The following is a 20,228-nucleotide window of genomic DNA, read 5'->3' as shown; positions in this document are numbered from 1 at the left end:
TTAATAATTTATTAATTTTTCCTCTTAAATGATACATTCTCTAGCATGACTCTCAAATAATTTTCTGATAGTTTTAGAATTACATTATCTGAATTCTGCAAAACATAGAAATGGTTACAGACTAAAATGCACAACTTACATAAACATTTAAATAGAACATTTGTATTCAAAATTCAGTCTACACACTACATTTTCATAAAAATATAAAAAATAGTTCCATAGTTAATTCATATTTTAACTAGACTAGGATATTTAAGATTCCCCCAACATGTTCCCTCTTAAAAAGACTCCCATCAATAAGAAACTAAAAGGAGACTGTATCACAAATTAAGTGACTACTGCCAATTGCTAAAATTCCTTACGATAGCAAGTCTGTTCACTTCTGTCAACTAGCAAGAAATGCACTGCAATATGATCTTGCAAGTAAGTGTCCTCGTCATGTTTTCATACAATTATATAAAATTTGTGCTATGCAAAGATTAGTTCTAAACAATTATAACTTAAAAATAAAGTGGAAGCTATCCAACCAAATAATCCAGTTTGTTTTACAATTCCACAAACATAGCACGGGGGAAAAACTTAAAGACATTTTTTTTTACCTAGCCCCAACAAAAGTATTTTTCTTCCTGATTGAAAACAGGGCATGCATGTTATTACCATTTCTCTGGGCTCACAAATTAGCATGTGGAAGATAAAATGAGGATTTTAATCTTCCTCATCAGTACACATTTAACATTATGAAAAAGGCACAAAGACGAAACACTTCTGTTGCAATGATTAATGCTACTCTCTATGCACTGTGCAAGTAATGCTTTATAGGGATGATCTTTGTCTCAGAAAAGTTTTAGTGTAAGAAGCTCTAAACGCAGGTCCTGTTAAAAAGGATTAAAGCATTTGGCCCTGGTTCAGAGATTCTGGTGCATAGCTCTGAGGAGAGTATGCAGCTGCATGTAAGGATCTTTGCTGCTGAACAGATAGATGCTGGTAGCACTGACAGCACAGTTCATTTATAAAGGAAAAATGGGTATCTGGAATCAGCCTCCTCAAGCCAAAAAGGCTATTAAAACTTTCAAAACTAACAACAGTGACCATCCAGTTGATGGGAGAGATCAAGTGCAGTAACGTGTGTGCAGCCCACTACTGTGCTATGTTCTCTGCAAAACATTCTTTTGCATATGTGGGAACACATCCAAAACAGCAATCTGTGCACAGAAGCCTGTTTCCATAAGCAGAACAAGATCAAGTGAGAATGTATTAACACAATCATATTGACCAACAAATCATTTTGACATTGCACCTAGTATTTGACCTAGAAAAGCCATTTGAGAAAAGTAATTTTATTTTATCTATGTTGGATGCAATATCATTTCTTCTATAAATCTTAATGGAAATTTAATATGGCTTTATTATATTGTCAGCCAACTGAAATAAAACTTCATATTCATCCCCTTCCATTTTGCCTACAATGTGAACATGGCATAAAGATTGCTATATGACATAACACAGGACGGTTCAAAGAAAAAAGGTTTGCTTTCTGGCGTGTAAACATCAGGGTGACTGGACCTTAGTTCTTATAAACATTTAATAGATTTCTTTAAAAATTAAATGAAGTAGCATTTCCTATTAAACAATAACCCACAAAAATACTCTTTCAATAAGCATTACTTGCCATTTAACAGCTTTTTAATATCCTAGCAACTACTATGTAAAACACTTACACTTTTTTCAATTGTAAAAATTGACCTGTTCATTTTGTTTGGTCATAATGAAATTTTAAACGCCGTTCAATTTTTAAACACCACTTAAACGCCAACACCAGAGTTCTGACCCCACATCAAACTATTTCTTCTTCTTTTTCTTTGGTGGCTCATCATCTGTGCTGCTGTCTGTGCTGGTACTGCTGCTGCTACTGGAGGAACTAGAATCTGTTTCAAAGTCAGAAGAGCTGGAAGAACTACTTGAAGAAGGGGAGGAGGAAGAAGTGGAAGTGCTTTCATCACTGTCACTGTCATCAGAAGAAGAGGATGATGAATCTTCACTCTCAGATGAAGACTCACTAGCGGAACTGATGCTGCTGCTACTGCTGGAGCTTGTCACACTTTTAGACCTGCACAAAATTTTTAAAGGATCAGCAGTTGTTATTAAGATCACTGTGCCAATGGCTAGAAAAGTCTGAAAAATCAAATTTCAATTATAATCTCCACTGGTTGGATCCAGCCAGCTTTTCCACTGGTGAAAAAGGAAGAGCGTCACCTGTGACCATGAAAAATGCTACGCTGGAGATCCTGGGACTTGCACAGACAAAAGCCATGTGGGATGGTGGCTGCAGTAAGAAGGGCAGGGCTGACCAAAAAAGCTGCTGCATTTCCAAAATATTCAAGAGACATATAGGGCTGCCATTTTCAGAAGCTATACACAAACCTTTGCATAATTTGCAAGGGAAGAGTTTGAAAAAAATTAAGATTGCTTCCCTGATTTTAAAAGTTTCTAGCTGCTACTTCAGTAGCTACAAAAGTAAGAGGATACGATAAACCACTGCTGGTATGGCAGTTACTATGAAGAAGTAAATCAAATGTTAATTGAGCGTCAGCTCCTGAGAAGTCTCAAAATGATTTCAAACTAAAATGTTTGAACTAAAGCATTCAATTAATCTCAGATTCTAATAAAGCTTTAATCACACATCTGGGGCACCTGGTGTCCTGCAGCTTTTACATCTCTGGAAAAAAATATTCAAGCCTTCAGAAATTGAAGTCAGAGACTTTTCTGGAATTACCTTCTTAAAATAATGTACATGTACATGCATTTTCTAATAAAAAACCATTATTCATCCTGTTCCTTTTCTATAAGTTAAAGAAAAGCAGTTCAGATCAGACTAATGTTTTCCAAGATGCAAGTTTCTTTACATCATTCTCTAAAAAGGAAGATTTATTATATTCTGCTTTCCTCCCTAATCAGGATCCAAAGTGGCTAGAGAAAGACAGAGCAAAGTTGTAGATGTATGGCATATGAAGTGATCAAACTTTTAAGAAGTTTTGCAGGTCTCAGATGGTCTTGAAAATTAAGAGCAATGGAAAGAACAGGACAGGAACAAAAATACTACAGAAAAGGGCTAGAACCTATGTTTACTTCATTATTATTTATTTTATTTATGTCATTTATAGTCTGCCTTTCTCATTGAGACTCAAGGTGGATTACATAATGTGAGATTAGTACAGTCAATATCAGGGACATTTCAATAAACAATGCCACAGGTATATAAATGCAAGTTTACAAAGACATAACATTAGCAAAAATCCAATACAGAGTTAAAGAAATGCTGAAACAGAGCATAAGCAATTCTAGGACTGACATTTGACAACACAGAACTACCCAGGAGGATCATACTTAAAGTAACAGGTAGCATATAAGAGCACATACTCAGAGCAACTGATAGGACATAAGGCAACATAATGGTGAAGTCTATGGCCTCTATCTCATTAGTGAAGCATTTCTTTGAGACCACTTCCCTACATTACAGCCCTCCTATCTGAGTAAAAAAGCCTTTTTGAATTCGGTTTTGCATTGTTTGTGGAAAGCCAGGAGAATGGGGGCTCTCCTGAACTCCTCTGGCAGGCCTAGCTTATCTAGCTTTTCATTATCACCAGCATCAGCACAACAGATAGGGATAATTTGTTCCATATTCATATTTCAACACATTACCTTTTCTTCTTGCTCTTCTTGTCTGTAGCACTTTCTCCAGAGCTAATTAAAAAGCAGAAGGAAACAACAGTTTTTATTAATTATAGTGAAAAATATTAATGAAGAGATGTATTAGGACTTTCACAGGAAAAATCAACTTCCCTAGCAAGAGATAAAAAACTGAAGGCCTGAGTAACAAAGATGTGGGCATCAACCATAAATGCTTTGATTTCTATTTTTCACTAAACTGAATAAAGTTATATGCAGGGCTTTTTTTCAGCGGGAACGCGGTGGAGCGGAGTTCCAGCACCTCTTAAAAATGGTCACATGGCTGGTGGCCCCGCCCCGATCTCCAGACAGAGGGGAGTTTAGATTGCCTTCTGCGCCACCGAGTGGCGCGGAGGGCAATCTAAACTCCCCTCTGTCTGGAGATCAGGGGGCGGGGCCACCAGCTATGTGACCATTTTCGCCAAGGGCAATTTAAACTTTAAAAAACTCCCCTCTTGTTCCAGCTGACCCGAAGTGATGCTATTGTGCAGTCCTGAGTTCCACCACCTCTTTTCCCAGAAAAAAATCCCTCGTTATATGCATTTTAAAGTAGATTTTCTCTTTAAAACAATCCATTCAGAAGGAATGAAAGTAAACCAGCTATAGTATCTGCGCAATCACAGCTGATATTTTATTTTTACATTTCTCCAACCTCTTGTTACCATGTCTTAGTTTTGTCTATAAACTTCCTGAAGAGCAAATTTTATTAAAAGTGCTGGATATGCAGGTTTTAATAAAATATTGTATTAAGCATTGAAATGGTGATTTCCCCCAGCCCTTTGGGGACAACATCATGGGAGAAATGTCTATTACAACTAAAGAGGAGAGTTACAACAAGGCAATTCTGTGTTTTCACCACACAGTTCATTGGTGATCCATCGTACATAAAATGGACAGAAAAACTACAACATTGGCCAATAGATCTCACCTTGCCTATTTGTTTTCTTCAAGATAAGCCAGATTTTAATGGTGCTAATACTCTTTCTTAGCTTGTACATATGCAATAGTGCAGTGCTCAAGTGTGAGTGCTAGGAATACCTTATAGACCACCTTGGCCAAGAACTGATCAGCTGACCTTCCACAAGCTACTTGTCACAGTTTCAGCATCTATCTGAACTATAAACATAATACTGGCCTACTTTAGAAGACTGTTTTAAAGATTGCCAAGATACTAAGAAGTGTGCTATAGAAATATTACAGTTTCAAACAGAAATTTAGGATAAGATTTAAAAAACAAGTGCTTGCAAAAAAGAAACTTGCTTTTTTAAAAGCCATCACCAAACAGCAGCAAAAAGGCTATTAAAACGGCAGTTCTATGCAGATTTTGGCATGTCTAAGCAATTCCAGAGGCACAGGTGCACTTAACTGCATAGGATGACTGCATAAACAAACACTGCTGTCAGATAAGTAAAATCCACACCAGACCCTGGCCCACAGGCTCATAAACTAGAAGGCAGGATAACTATCCAAACAACAATGGCAAAATTAACACCAGATGCAGCTGTATCTTTTTCTGTTCCTGCAAATTAGTACTAGCAAGGTTATGTCAAACTTGACAGTATACCCTCATTCTCAATAAATCTGCTAGTGCATTGTCAACAGATGTGCTAGTGCTTGCATTTTCTTGTTTGTCATAATCAGCTCAAACTGAGCCTTAATACTTACTGCTGTAACATGAAAAATTTCAGCAGCCAGCATAAATATAAAGCCACAGCTCAATGGTCAGTACTAATTTATGCAGCTGTTGCCACCCCTCAATTCCATAGCAATTTGTTCTTTTAGTAAATCACGCAAGCAGTTACTTATGGAAATCTAGATACAGGAGTAAATATGGAACAAAGTGTGAGTCAGCTAAAATTAAGTACTTGTGCAACCTAATGCTACATAAATTTTACTCAGAAGAAAGGCATATTGTGTTCAACACTTGCTGTCAAATGAACAAACCTTGGATTAAGTGCCTGCACAGATCTTATTCTTTTGTCTTTCAGCCTTTGTAAGTGTTGAAAGAGGTCAGATTGTGGATTCAGCTGGGTGAGTCTCAGTGGTAGAGCATCTGCTTTGTTCACAGACAGCCAAGGTTCAGTCCACAGCATTTCCAATTAAAGGATCTCAGATACTAACATGTATTACATTTGTCTACCTGAGGACCCAAACTGCTGCTGCTAGTCAAAGTAGATAATACTGACCTATAAAGATCAATGGTATATGGTATATATGGTCATCACATGTCTGTACTTCCAGTCCCTCTTCTGTACTTACCGATGGGTTGCTATTTTTAGTAAAACTAACCCTGGTTTCAACTACTAGGATACGAGCATACAATGTTAATGACAGGACATGATAAACTAAACTACAGTTATGGGCAGGAGAAGCATATAACCTTTGACCTGCTCCCAACATGACAGAAAGTATTATGTGTATACTGAAGTTTACTTCCTGTACATTTTAGTGGGAAACATCCCCCCCACATACACACACACTGAAGTCAATAGGACTTAAAGCTCTCAGCTATGGCTGGCTTTTATGCATAAACTTTTATACAGGAGGCATATACTTTCCCACACAGTTGATCTTACCTTTGTTGTAATAGCTGCTTCTCTTTTTCTTTCAGCGCCTTTTTTAACTCTGTTGTCCTTGATGGTCTGTGAAGATATTTTCTTTTTCCTGTACATTCATAGGTCCAGTGTCCAAATTCTAAACACTTCTGACATCTCACATGTTGCTTGTTTGCTTCCCTGTGAAAATATGCAGCAGAGTAGACCAGATGGCTTTGATTTAAAAGCACACTATTGAACACCGCAGACACTAATACAGAAGTTTCAGTCTACCAACTCCAAGTATGGAGTTTCACATCTTAGCTTCAAAGTGCCCTATTAAGCTCTCTTCCCATATGAAGCCTCTGTCAATTCTCTATAAAGCCTTACAGTACTTACAAGGGCACAATGGATGCTCCCCTAATTCTACTATCAAATATCCTGTGGCAGGTGAACAGGGTTGTTTTTAGTTTTACATTTAGCCAATATACTTGCAAACAGATAAAATACTTAAATGGAAAGTTCTAATTTTTTTAAGGGGGTTGTTATGTATCTTCAAGAAAAAACATACCTCAATATTGAACAGAAAATAATTTTCTCCTCTGCTATCTACATGTGGGTTGATTTTTAATCCTTTTTAGTGTCTGAATATTCTATAACCCAAAGCCATTAATTTTAAGAAACCCCTGTCCTTTAAAATTAACGGTACTTCATCTGTTTTATCCCAAAGAGGCAGTAAACAGGAAACTGCATGTAGGACACAGAATATCAATTTTTTTAAGTCAATGAGCTTAGAAGAGTGCAACTTTGCTTACGATTGTATAGTCATTGCATACCCGCTATGTGAGGTACAGATTTACCCTAGCAGGAGCATTTATGATTTACACTAGAGATAGACAAACAGTAGCAAGTTTGTTACAACTTAGTACTTTTACCACTGGGATTAGTGAAGTTTTGTTTATTTAGGGTGTGTCTTATGTGTGCTTCTACAAAGATGTATATATATTTTCAAATTTCCTGTATTAGCATAAAATTAAAGAGAAGTCATCCTACCCCCTTTCACAATTACCTTTCTGAACTTTGATACAGCCCATAAGAATTTCAAGATGCTGTATCAAATGTTCTCATTATAAAAACCTTGTATACTTATACCTTTCCTTTGGCTGGAATGGGGGTCTCCACATACTGCCCAATTCCCTCTTAGCCAAAACACACCCCCAGTTCTAGTGTGGCTGTGTAAACAGGTTTTATACTGCCAGAGGAGATAGCCATGTTAGTTTGTAGTTGCAAAATAGTAAAAAGTCCATTAGCACCTTTAAGACTAACCAACTTTAGTCTGACGAAGAGAGCTATGGTTCTCGAAAGCTTATGCCTCAATAAAGTTGGTTAGTCTTACAGGTGCTACTGGATTTTTTACTAGGTTTTATACTGAAACAAAGTTGTTTCAATAGAGCAACTGATATTCTTTCCTTCATTTCAGAGGAGTACCTGTCTGACCTCACACTCTCTCTTCAAATCCCAACTCCTAACAGAACTCAAAATCCTGTCAGCCACCTTCTCATCCTGAAGTGGGGTTTTGACTGGCCAATCAGAGAGAAGGGAGAAGCCTGCCAATCAAGCTCTTAAGCCAGGCAACTGTCAGTTTCTCCCCCTCCAGCCCTCTGTGTGCTGCACTGTGGAAAGGTCTCTCTAAATTGCATTCTGTCACAGCTGTATATCCTTCTGTCAACAGATTTGGGGGAGGGGTGGAATATCAAATATGCATTTAGTATATTATGAGCTCTATTCAGAGCCTTATTTGTTCCTATTTAATATAGTTATCCCAAACATTTTATTCATTTAGGATAGTACTTTTTAACAAGTATGATAAATTGCTAAATTATATAAATGCTAAATTATATAATATAATTATAATTATATAATATAATTATAAATACTTTTCCAATGGTAAATGACTCCCCCACAAACTAGCACTCAAAATAATTCAATGCAGGAAAAATGCTAGTGGGATGATTCATCAATTGCTGATGTAGTTCAAATATTTTGGACATGCTCTAAGATACAGATGTCTCGGAGAACTGTGGTCCAGTTTGTCAGCAAAATGCTAGGTATCAACATACTCCTTAAACCTAAGATGATACTCTCATATACTTGAAAGGTTATGTGGATCCCTCAGATATGAAGCTAGTTTTAAGTTTGTTCACTACCACCAAGATGGTTACAGAAGCAACCTGGAAAAATAGAATTCCCTTCTATAAATGAATTGTTTAATAAAATCTGGTGTACTGCTTTATTGACAAGATTAACCTTATTAGAAAACCCAAAGGAGCAATTGTTTAAAAAAACTGATAAATTTAATAAACCCTGGATACAATTTATTACTCTGGGATGAGAAAATAAGTGACAAGATTTGCCCATCTGCCTTTTATGATTCATTATAGATTATGCAGTTACTTGGGGATGAATTCCTTGTTTCTAGATATATATGTATTTTTCTCTGTGTTTATCTATTATAAGTAACTGTAAGTTTTAATTTTTTAAAATGCTAAGTGATATTAAGAGACTTCACTTCTCAGTGAACACCATTTGAAATCACAACTTAGTCAATAGATGCTCCATGCATCGGACGAAGAGAACTGTGGTTCTCGAAAGCTTATGCTACAAATAAGCTGGTTAATCTTAAAGGTGCTACTGGACTCCTTACTATTTTACAACTTCGTCAAGAAACACCTCAGCTACATTCCTCTATGGCCATATTTATCTGTAGTGAAAGCAACAGCCACTCTACATACTAGACTGAAGACTACAGGACATTCTTAATTATTTGTTTAATACAGCATTGTAAACAGAATTTTCCTGGTCACTTGTAGTGAATAAGTATCACTTCCAAGCAACCAGGAAGGGAACCATATATAAACAGAACAGGAGTTTTCTTCTTCCTCAAGGATATCATATGCCTCAAGGACAAAATTAATATTGTGACACTGTGACACTGAGAGATCTCTGCTTTTGGTGCTACACCTCTGAAGATGCCAGTCACAGCTGCTGACGAAACATCAGGAACTACAATACCAAGACCACGGCTATACAGCCCGGAAAATCCACAACAACCATCGTTCTCCGGCCATGAAAGCCTTCTACAATACTTCGACAATAAAAAATTAATATTGGCTTTGTTTTTGTTTTAATTTAATTTTTTAAAAACTAGCTGTAAACTGATCTTTGTTTCTGAACAAAAGTAAAAAGTGGCTGTGAATAATTCACATTTGTTGTAATAATTAATTGTATTTTTAAAAATATTGTTATTGTGAAAAAATGAAACTAATTTGTTTTTCATAATCATTCAGTCTGTGATTATTATGCTGCTTATACTGTTTTACATTTTGTGTATGGTGCCTTTTTGATACATGTTGTTACTAAGTCAGTTTGAATTTATCTAGTTCGCCTTTAAATCCAACTAGTAGCCATGACTACATCCTGTGGCAGTGAACACAAGAGACTTACTCAGAAATACTGCCCATCAATTTAATTGGGTAACCATGAGTTTGATTTCTATGGAAGCACTAAAAATTCTCGTGTCCATTTTTCCAACCCATGCATAACCTTATAAACCTCTGTCTTTCCAACCCCACTCCCCACTCTGTTCAAATTTTCTCTAAAACCCCTCAAACTTTTCACCTTTTGCTGGTGCCCATCTTCTGATCATTTTGGTTTCTTTTCCCAGTACTATACCTGTCTTGACAAATGGATTACCATCTTTGCCTTCTGTGGGACAAAGCTTTCAAGTGTTCTTGTTTAACTGATTTGTGGGTCATACTCAATTCTATTTTAAAGTCAAAGCATGGTCTTTTACCTAATTTAACTAAATATTCCACAACATATGTGAACGTAACTCTAACTATAACATTAAGAAAACTGTAACATTAAGAAATTAAGTATAGTTGTTTACTATTATAACCCAGAACACAGGAATATTGTAGTCCTAAATATCAATAGGAAAAAAACAGCCAGCCAGAGCTATATATCAAATATATCTGCCCAGGAGGTACTGGTCATTTATTTTTCTACCACACCTGCCTATCACATACAATTCATGAAACAAAGACTGATACTATCAGCTACTAGTACATCATTTACAGGATTATCACTAAATTGTCAGCATGACTTTATTATTATAGTGCAAATAGTTGTATAAAGAGCAATAGAAATCTCAATGACAACGTAAAACAAAAGCAGCAAATTCAAATGCTTCTTGAACACTGAAATAGAGTTTGTTCCAGAAACAGACTTGAACAGGTCAGGGATTATTCCTAGAATGTACAGAGTGTCCTTTTGGCTAGCACATAGAACAACAGTCAGAAGATCTAGGTCACCAGCAAGGAACTACTTATTTGGGAATTTTATTGCTGTCTTCAAATTATCTATTGTGACAATTCTCCAGCTGAAGTAAGACTTTCTGGGGCCAATATGTAAACCTTCCAGAATGAATAAAAAGCGTAATGAATAAAGCAAACACTAAAAATAGTTTCTAGTCCAGGTTTTCTAATCTCACAAGAATAAGCCCCAAAGAACTAAATATGGGTAGATTAAGGAGATAAATGTTAATTGAAGCTTTAATTGGTTTTTCATTACGTGAAGTGTTATTGCTGTCCTGTATGCTACAATTCTTAAAAGTCATTACATTGTATTCAGTCACAAACTTTTGGGATAAATCAAAATATCTAAGTTTCCAATTAAACAGAGCCTACCACTATCTCTAATTACCATATATAAAGCTACAGTCTCATGCATGTTTGGGAAAGATTAACTGGAATTTGCTTATGAATGAATAGGTATACATCAAGCTGTTTGGTTGCAGTCCTAATACATGTGTATTTAGGAATAATTCTTATGGAAGTTAGTACCACATAAATATGCACTTCCATGAAGTTTTCTGCAAGAATAACCCTATTCTCTAATTAACTGTGACCAACTCAGCACTTCCTATAATTTCTTACCAATAGCAGTTTTCCTACAGCCAACTGCCTGATTGTGCATTTATGGGTGCCAGGGAATGTGGGGGTGGGGGTGGATAAGCTCTTTGATACTGTGAGTTCAAGGAATGGAGAAGGAGCTGGATGGAGAGTGAAGAGAACATGTTTCAGGAAGCTTGAATAAGACCTAGTGAAGGCAACACCAATGGGTAGGGATCTCAACAATATTTAAACAAAAAGTTATGATGAAGCCAGGAGTGTTAAGTTTGAAAGAGGGTAAATATACTGAACAGTAACCAGGGGATTATGAAGATTGGATGAATAATCAAATGGGGGAGGAAGATGAAACTATGTTTTTACCACAATTTACTTTAAGCTTTAAAAGGTCAAGTACTAATAGATTTTGTCTTTGTTGCCAAATGCTTTGATTAATAGAGACGAGTTTAATAACAGCATTCCTGTACTGGCTTTAGAGTTTTTTTGAGCGCCACTATGAGAAGTTAAAGTATAGCTAATGAAGTAGCTACAGAACTTTCAGCCTAACCTATGCAAGTTAAACTGGAAGTAGGTCCCACTCAGTTCACTGAAACCTGCTTCCAGCTAAACACACACACTACTTATTTAGACATAATCCACAAGTTGTAGAGCTTTACTTTTGAATAAAAATACACAGGATTAGGTTATTAACTATATTTTTTTTAAATCACCAATTCCAGTGGGATGGCAATATTAAAGTACAAACTTTAACAAAGGTATGCTCTTCTAAAACAATTGAAGACAATGGGATTGGAAGGGTATATTTGTTTAGGATTGCTCTGGCAGCTTCTTGAAGCCTAAACAGGTCTCTTGTTGCATAGGGTCCATTCACAACAGTGGCAGTTGGTGTTAACAGTCTCCCCAGTTATGTTAAGTCCTTTTGCAAAATAATATTTTGCACACTCAGCAATAGTAAACTCTGTGCCAAAACTTTCTTTAGCCAACACAAGCATAAAAACTGTTAACAATAATAACAGAAGCTCTGTTTATCTTTTATTATTTGGCATCGAAATTATAAACTCCATCTCTTGCACTTCATGACCTCCTAACCTACTCTGTACCCTTTTCTGGTACAGAGTAGGTTTTCTAGGGGGGACCTCTGTCCCCCCTAGAAAAATAACCTGGTGCAGATTTTGTTTCATGCTTCAAAGGAAGAAGGCTCAACATGAGCCCATGTGTCAAATTTGTTTTAAGTGCTACAGGACTCCTTTATATAGTATAGACCCAATCTGGAGTCCCAGTGTTATATAGTCCACTAACTTAAATATGAAATTATAGTCCAGAGAGACAACTGAAGAAACCGATGTGTGTTCAGTTTCTTGGGTTGGTTTTGAAAGAACTAGTTACCAATCTTAATAAGCTTTCCAGAGGTACGCCAAAGAGAAACTATTCTTAATTAACGGAGTGTGAGCACATTGCTTTGCAAAAGGAATTTAGAGACGACACCCTTATGTACAAAACATTATGTAACAACAAAAGCAGGTACGACCAAACCAGGTAAACACACTAAAAAAGAAAATTTCTTTTCTTTATTGGCAACCATTTAAGTTGCCAATAAAGTTCATTAATAAACGCTACTTTTCTAGTCAGTGAGGGAAAGACACAAGTTACATACAACTGTCCACGTTACTGGGACCGTTTTGAGTTTACACAGCCAAGGCTGAGGTGAAATGTTACATTAAAAAGGTTTTTAACATTTCAAAACCTTGAATATTGCTCTTTCCATAAGCAGGCAGAAACAACCCCCACTTGTTCATCTGAAGAAACACAGACAACCCAACACAAGAATAATAATATCCCTAATTCCCGAAGCGTGCAAATACCTAGTGTGTGTCTAATCTTTTAAAAAGCTACACCACGCTTCTATCTGCACCCTTTCCTCGCCATCAAAACAAGCACAGTCCTGGCTTCCTAACCATCACCCTCAGGACACTATCCTGACATCCACCCCATTACTACGCCGAAAAAAAATACTCAGCCCCCTCGCACAAACTCACGCCTGTCTCCGAGCGATAAGGCGATGCATGGGAGTCGCCATCTTAGCCACCGGCCGGGCAGCAACGCATGTTGCATGCCGGGAACTCCACCCTCTCTTTGCCGCCCTATTGGAGGAACCGGTCAAGGCTGCGAAAGGGAGGGAGGGAGCGAGCAGAGGCGCAAGGAAAGCGGTGCTTAGTTGACGAGTGAGGGATGCGAAAGGAGCGCGGTTAGCCTCGATGCTCTTTCGGTTCCTTCCTCTCTTACTGAGCCTGTGCAGTATTACGGTCACACCAATGTCTTCTGAAACCTCATGGCTGAATTGGAAATCTCGAGGCCTTATTTTAGCACTTTTCTCCTCTCATTCTGGTTATGGACATGTGGAGTGAGAAAAAAAAGGAACTCGGGAAAGATGCAAAGCAAGGAGGCGCTGTTTTCGTTGCTTGTAGAACAGAATCGGGATCTTATTGTTTCTTCTAAAAGGTAAACACTAACTTCTCTGGGATGTTTGGTTACGGAGCGGCATGTTTTATGCATGTTTCCTCAAAAATGCCCTATTCCGTTCAGTGGAACTAGGTAAGAGTACATAGGATCGCAGCATTTAGTAGCAAGTTGCCTGTCAGTGTGCCAGGTTGCAGTGCCACTATTGCTAGAGGCCTTTCCAACTCTTAACTTTAACAATTTAATCCTCCCACTGCCCAATATCCCGTCAGTCATCCTCATTGCCTTGTACTTGCAGCAGGGTTGTCTCATGAGTCTCTGTAAAATTCTCTTCCAGCGACCAGCACATAACTGATAACTGTCCGCATTTGAACAGACAGTTTCTGGCATCCTCTTTTCTGTTCCATTTTTAATACAGAGGATATATTCTTATAGGCATTGTATTTCAGCCACTAGTTTTGTTGTTGGGAGTTTTATTTATTTATCTATTTGTCCATTTTTCTCCTTGAGATTCAAGTTAAAGACCACTGGAAGTGTTTAGTGTTTGCATTTACAAAGCAATTCAATCTGTCTATCGGATTATGTTGTTTATATTGCTGCTGTGCTTCAAAAAAACTTCACAGGTAGTGCTGAACTGGGGTTCATTAACAAATTCAAGACCATATAACTCCCTAGAACTTGACAGGGACCTCAGATTCCTGGCTCACTATCTCCCATATCTCATCTTTACAGATGCCAATTTGTTCCATCATCTCATACTGCATTACACTCTGAGTATTCTATTTTATTATTGTCAGTTAGGAGTATACAAATGAGGACCCACTAGGACTTGTAGGGTACATCCCTGCCCCCTATAACCTCTCCCTATTTTCCAGCTTCCTTCTCTCCCCACCCACCTTTGTCTGCCCTCGTCTTCACCTTTCCCTCTTCTCCTGCAGCCTCTACCCTATGGCCAAACTGCATAGTGTTGGCTGACCCATACCCAGTTGCATGGTGGGGAGCCTGCAAGGACTTGTGGGGGGGTACTTAATTTTTCCATGTATCCCCTTCCCCACACTGTTTCCTCTTTCCCTTCTCCTGGGAGCCTCCATAGTGTGAACTATGGGAGGAACCAGCAGAAAGGAACAGTCATTATATTAGAAGTAATTACAGCAAGTTCATGAAACACAAGAAATGTACTTACTATGAGAATACATCAGGTGACATTGTGAGGAAATTGCAAATAAGAACAGAGCTAAGTCCCACCTAGAGTTTGACCATTACCACATGTTCAGACTTTGTTTGTGTTCCCTTGAGGCAGTCCTCCACAAATGTTAGGAGTTGTTCAGTCCCTCCACAATTTTAATGTGAAGTTTAATAATAATAAAGTCTGTTACAGTCATAGACCAGCAAAATAAAACATACATTAATTAGAATATTTGCAGGAAAATGTTACCAAAAATAGCAAGTTATGTTCCACTAAATCAGTACTGAGCCATGATATACTCTGGTGGCAGCACAGAATCTGGCAACTCTGTCTATGGTTCCCGGGTTCGCTAAAAGGAAGGGGTGTTGGTGTATCATTCTTCTAATTTTCTTGTGGGGAGGTTGAACATAGGAGTGATGAACTCATATTATCATATTATCATAGAAGGGATATTATCATAGAAGGGATAGTGCAAAAGAACATGCATAATCTTTTTAGTTTCTCAGCTAGCACAAGGGATATGTGTTCATGGAGTGGTACTCCATGGGACCTCCCTTCTAGAAGTACTGATGGAAGAACATGGAAGCAGGCCAAAGTAAAAGCTTGCCTGTATTTGGGAATTAATAAATTAGCTAAATAATTTAATGACACAAATTTCTTTTTCCTAAAAAGCTAGTATAAGGTGAAGTATAAATACATAGTGGTATAGCATCTTATCTTAAATAATTCATATTTGTATGGATCACAGTGGAGTGCATGAATGGGAAATTGTGGGAAGGATTGGGGAACACATTTTTTTTTTGCAAGGCAAAACAATCAAGTGTTTTGATGCTTTCAAGACTTTGTTACTATTCAAGTGATCTAGATATTATTAAAAAGCTTAAATAAATAAATAAATAATAATGAAATAAAAATGCTAACCGTGACTGATAATCCCATTCAGAAATTAAATATTGTGTACACAAAACATTCCTGCATTGTTTACTTATATACAGTTTAATTTTAAATATGTCCTTATACAAGCAGCACACAATATCCACTGTTCTTCCTTGAATATCTTTTATATTCAGAAATTGGTATCAGTAAAACTACCATCCTGTTTATTTAGTATTAGAGGTTCCTGTAGCCTTACCATATATTAATCTGCTTTATTAATTGTAAAAATTACATCTTCTTGATGCAGTAGGAAGCCAATTACCATTTAAACATATCATTGCTTTAGTTGTATATGTAACTCCCTATCACTGTAACTCCCTGTATGACTTATTCATGAACAAACAAAAAATCCCATTTCAGAATATTTTAATTGCTATGTGTTAATGACTGTTTGTAGTCATGGTATGATATTCTACTGCTTTTCATAATACTATATTATCTGTGCTGCCTTGTTTTCATCTTGTGGTTACTTATATCTAATTTTTGTAGTCATCTGAAGCAATTTCTGGTGGCTAATATCCAATACTTGTGGCTAACATCCAATTCAAGATGTTTCCCGTTGTAGAGCAGTCTAAATCATGGCTATTGAAATTGCTCCCTATCTGACAGCTCTATGAACAGCTGCTAGTTGTTAGTAACAGCAATCATTAACACAGTGTATAAGAACATTATGCACATTGAACAGAAATGACAAAGCAGATGGCATGGCAGAAAGAAAACAAGGGCAGGACCAAAGTAATCTCACACATTTTAAAGGTGTTTGAGCTACTGCAAACACAGCTTCATTATCACAACCAGGGCTCATTTGGACGTGGAACGCACAGGAACGGTGTTCCGGTAAATCTGAAAAGAGGTCATGTGGGTTTTGGCCCCGCCCACGTGATTCCTTTTCCTCTGAGTGCAAGCCGAGTGGTGCTGGGCTTCAAAGGAACGTAAGCTGCTTGAATTCATTCTGCTCTGCTGCTTTACTTTCATTTGTGACTCATGAAGGGGGGCGGGGAGAGAGAGAGAGAAAATGAGTGAATGAGTGCAAGCCAAGTGCTGGGCTCCAAAGGAAGTAAGCTGCTTGGATTCATTCTGCTCCGCTGCTTTACTTTCATTTGTGACTCGTGAGAGAGGAGGGGAGGGAGAGACAGAGAAAATGAGTGAATGAGTGCAAGCCGAGTGGTGCTAGGCTCCAAAGGAAGGTAAGCTGCTTGGAATTCATGCTGCTTTATTTTCATATGTGACTTGTGAGAGAGAGTAAGTGCATGGGTGCAAGCAGGGCTGGCTCTCCAGAGGAGGGTAAGCTACTTTGAGTTCATTCTGCTTTAAGAAAATACCTGGAGAATTTTGCAGAAAGGGGCCTGAGGGGTGGATGTTGCCTTCTGACACACTTCCGGTGATGTCAGGGGGTGTGGCATATACTAATGAGATATGCTAATGAGTTATGCTAATGAGTTCCTGCAGTTCTTTTTCTAGGAAATGACCCCTGATCACAACTATTATGTTCTTTCTGTATTGTAGTAAATTATGATAACCAGAAACACAGCCTAAGTTGTTTTTGCTGTAGTTATATTATTATACATAGTGCTTTTGTCACTGTAACTACGGACATCTATAATGTCCTCCAAATTTATTTATTTGACAACACTTGCAATCGGCCTTTCTCAAAAAAGACTCAAGGTGGATAATAATACTATGCTTTCTAGACAGATTAATGCCTCACCCAGAGTGGTGAACAAGTTAAGTGTTATTATTATCCCCACAATACAGCTGAGGAGTTGGGGCTGAGAGGAGTGGCTTACCCAAGGCCACCTACTGAGCTCACAGCAGCGGTGGGATTCAAACCAGTAGAGTGCTGATTTGCAGCTTAACCACTGTGCTACAGCAGATCATAATTAAAATATTTTAAATCAATAAAATATATAAACCTATATAACAATATATTGGGAAATTTCTAAGCCCCATTTCATAAATTCTTATTCTGAGCATATATTCTAGCTGCAAGCACACAGAAGAATGTAAACAAGTAAAGAAAGGCCTTGCTCTAGTGTTAAGATCCTGTCTTTGGGAACTAAATGTGAACTTTCCAGCTTCAATATTAACTGTGAATTCTAGGTCAAGAAATCACACACAAAATGCAATCTTTCTGCTTACTTGCTGTTACATTTGTAACAAGAGGAAGAAACAAACTGGGACTGCTTCCTTCTGTCACAAGGTAATAACTCAACTTGTGCACTGGTGAGTAATTATGTTAAAGTAAAAGGCATAGTCACATTAGTCTATAGAGCCTGTCCGGAGCTCTAGAACGTGAATATACCACAGTCCCCACCTCAGCTGAGCATACACATGCAGCTCAGGAAGTTGAAAGAGTTATCATTTCCTTTTGAAGCCCATTATTCATATCATATTTTTCCCCAAATACCACAAAGTGAAAAACTTCCTTTTAATAAAAAATGCGGTCTTGTTGATCTGTTAGAAAAAATACAAATAAAAAAATCACATAATATTTTTATTAGTATCAACTAAAAAGTCACAAAATAGTGAGCAGGAAGATGTCTTCAAAATTCCAAAAAGAAAAAACCATTAATATTTATTGCATAAAAGGTTTTGAGACAGAGAAGGAATCCAACTGGAAATATAAAATTCTGTGTTTAATAAAAAGGTGATCATTCCAGAGGAGTATCTGTGTTCATATGTTGTAGCAAAATTATTCAGGAGTCAGGTAACATCTTAAAAACTAGCAAAAATTATTTCAGGAGTTTTCTTGAGTCAGAGCTCAATTCCGCAGATGCATAGAAGTGTACTCTCATCAGGTTTGATTAAATAATTAGACCAATACTTAGACAACAAGGCTTGATTAAATAACAAGGTTTGATTAAATAATTAGACCAATACTTAGACAACAAGGCAGTTGTTTCTGGGCTGTAACTGTGAGCAGATTTGCAGTGAAATTTTTTGGTCAGGTTGCCAACTGCAGCCCAAACAATGTGTTTTTTTTAAAAAGCAGGACACATGAAAATTCAGCTGGTTTCTCTTGTTTCTTACCCTTCTCTTATACTTACGTTAGCAAGCAGGATATCAACACTAGACATGGGCATGAACCACGAAAAAACTGAACCATGCAGTTCGTGGTTCATGGCATTTTCACAAACCAGGAACCACGAACTCCCATGAACTGGGGCAAGTTCACAAACTGGTTTGTGGTTCGTGGGGTTTACATGCCCCTTTCCTGACGCTTAGCAGTGGCAGGGAAAGAGACATTTAAATCCCCGGATCAGCTGCTCTGCATCTGTTCCTGAGGACTGGAAGGTAGCTAATGTTGTCCCCATCTTTAAAAAAGGTTCCAGGGGAGATCCGGGAAATTACAGGCCAGTCAGCCTGACGTCAATACCGGGTAAGTTGGTGGAAACTATTATCAAAAATAAAATTAGTGGGCACATTGATGACCAAAAGCTGATGAGGAAAACTCAGCATGGGTTCTGGAAGGGAAGATCTTGTCTCACCAATCTGTTAGAGTTCTTTGAGGGAGTGAACAAACAAGTGGACAAGGGAGACCCGATAGATATTGTTTATCTTGACTTCCAGAAAGCTTTTGACAAAGTTCCTCATCAAAGGCTCCTAAGTAAGCTCAGTAGCTATGGGATAAAGGGCCAAGTCCTCTTGTGGATCGAAAACTGGCTAATTAATAGGAAACAGAGAGTGAGCATAAACGGGCACTTCTCACAGTGGAGGGTGGTGAGCAGTGGGGTGCCACAGGGGTCGGTATTGGGTCCAATGCTTTTTAACTTGTTTATTAATGATTTGGAATTGGGATTAAGCAGTGAAGTGGCTAAATTTGCAGATGACACGAAATTGTTCAGGGTGGTGAAAGCCAGAGAGGATTGTGAGGCACTCCAAAGGGATCTGTCGAGGCTAGAAGAGTGGGCATCCATGTGGCAAATGAGGTTCAATGTAGCCAAGTGCAAAGTAATGCACATTGGAACCAAAAATCCAAAATATAAATACAAGTTGATGGGGTCTGAACTGGCGGAGACTGACCAAGAGAGAGATCTTGGAGTCATGATAGATAACTCACTAAAAACGTCAGCACAGTGTGCGACTGCCATAAAAAAAGCTAATGCTATGCTAGGGGTTATTAGGAAAGGGATTGAAAACAAATCAGCCGGTATCATAATGCCTCTGTATAAATCGATGGTGAGGCCTCATTTGGAGTACTGTGTACAGTTCTGGTCGCCACACCTTAAAAAAGATATCATAGCACTGGAAAAAGTACAGAGAAGGGCAACTAAAATGATTAAAGGGTTGGAACACTTTCCCTATGAGGAAAGATTGAGGCGCTTGGGGCTCTTTAGCCTGGAGAAAAGACGACTGAGGGGAGACATGATAGAGGTTTACAAGATAATGCACGGGTTAGAGAAGGTCGAGAATGATGTG

General features: G+C 37.8%; 1 protein-coding gene across 1 annotated transcript; it reads right to left on the bottom strand.

Annotated features, from left to right (window-relative positions):
- ZCCHC10 (zinc finger CCHC-type containing 10) lies at positions 1–13,319 on the bottom strand. The gene is made up of 4 exons (XM_054977406.1): positions 13,267–13,319; positions 6,303–6,461; positions 3,700–3,741; positions 1–2,107 (listed from the first exon to the last, which is right to left on the bottom strand). The coding sequence occupies exons 1-4, from the start codon at positions 13,305–13,307 to the stop codon at positions 1,840–1,842; spliced, it is 510 nt and encodes a 169-aa protein (XP_054833381.1). The 5' UTR covers positions 13,308–13,319; the 3' UTR covers positions 1–1,839.
- Positions 13,320–20,228: the final 6,909 nt, after the last annotated feature.

Source organism: Eublepharis macularius, chromosome 4 (genome assembly GCF_028583425.1).
Source record: "Eublepharis macularius isolate TG4126 chromosome 4, MPM_Emac_v1.0, whole genome shotgun sequence".
NCBI classification, from domain to species: domain Eukaryota; kingdom Metazoa; phylum Chordata; class Lepidosauria; order Squamata; family Eublepharidae; genus Eublepharis; species Eublepharis macularius.
Note: the sequence above shows the minus strand (reverse complement) of the source record. Positions and strands in the feature narration are given on the sequence as shown.

Excerpts from the sequence above, each read along its gene's own strand:
- ZCCHC10 (XM_054977406.1), bottom strand. The coding sequence starts at position 13,307 with ATGGCGACTCCCATGCATCGCCTTATCGCTCGGAGACAGGC. Across the intron at positions 3,742-6,302 it reads AAGCAGCTATTACAACAAAG|CTCTGGAGAAAGTGCTACAG; the intron begins GTAAGATCAACT and ends CTTTTTAATTAG. Across the intron at positions 2,108-3,699 it reads AAGAAGAGCAAGAAGAAAAG|GTCTAAAAGTGTGACAAGCT; the intron begins GTAATGTGTTGA and ends AATTTTGTGCAG.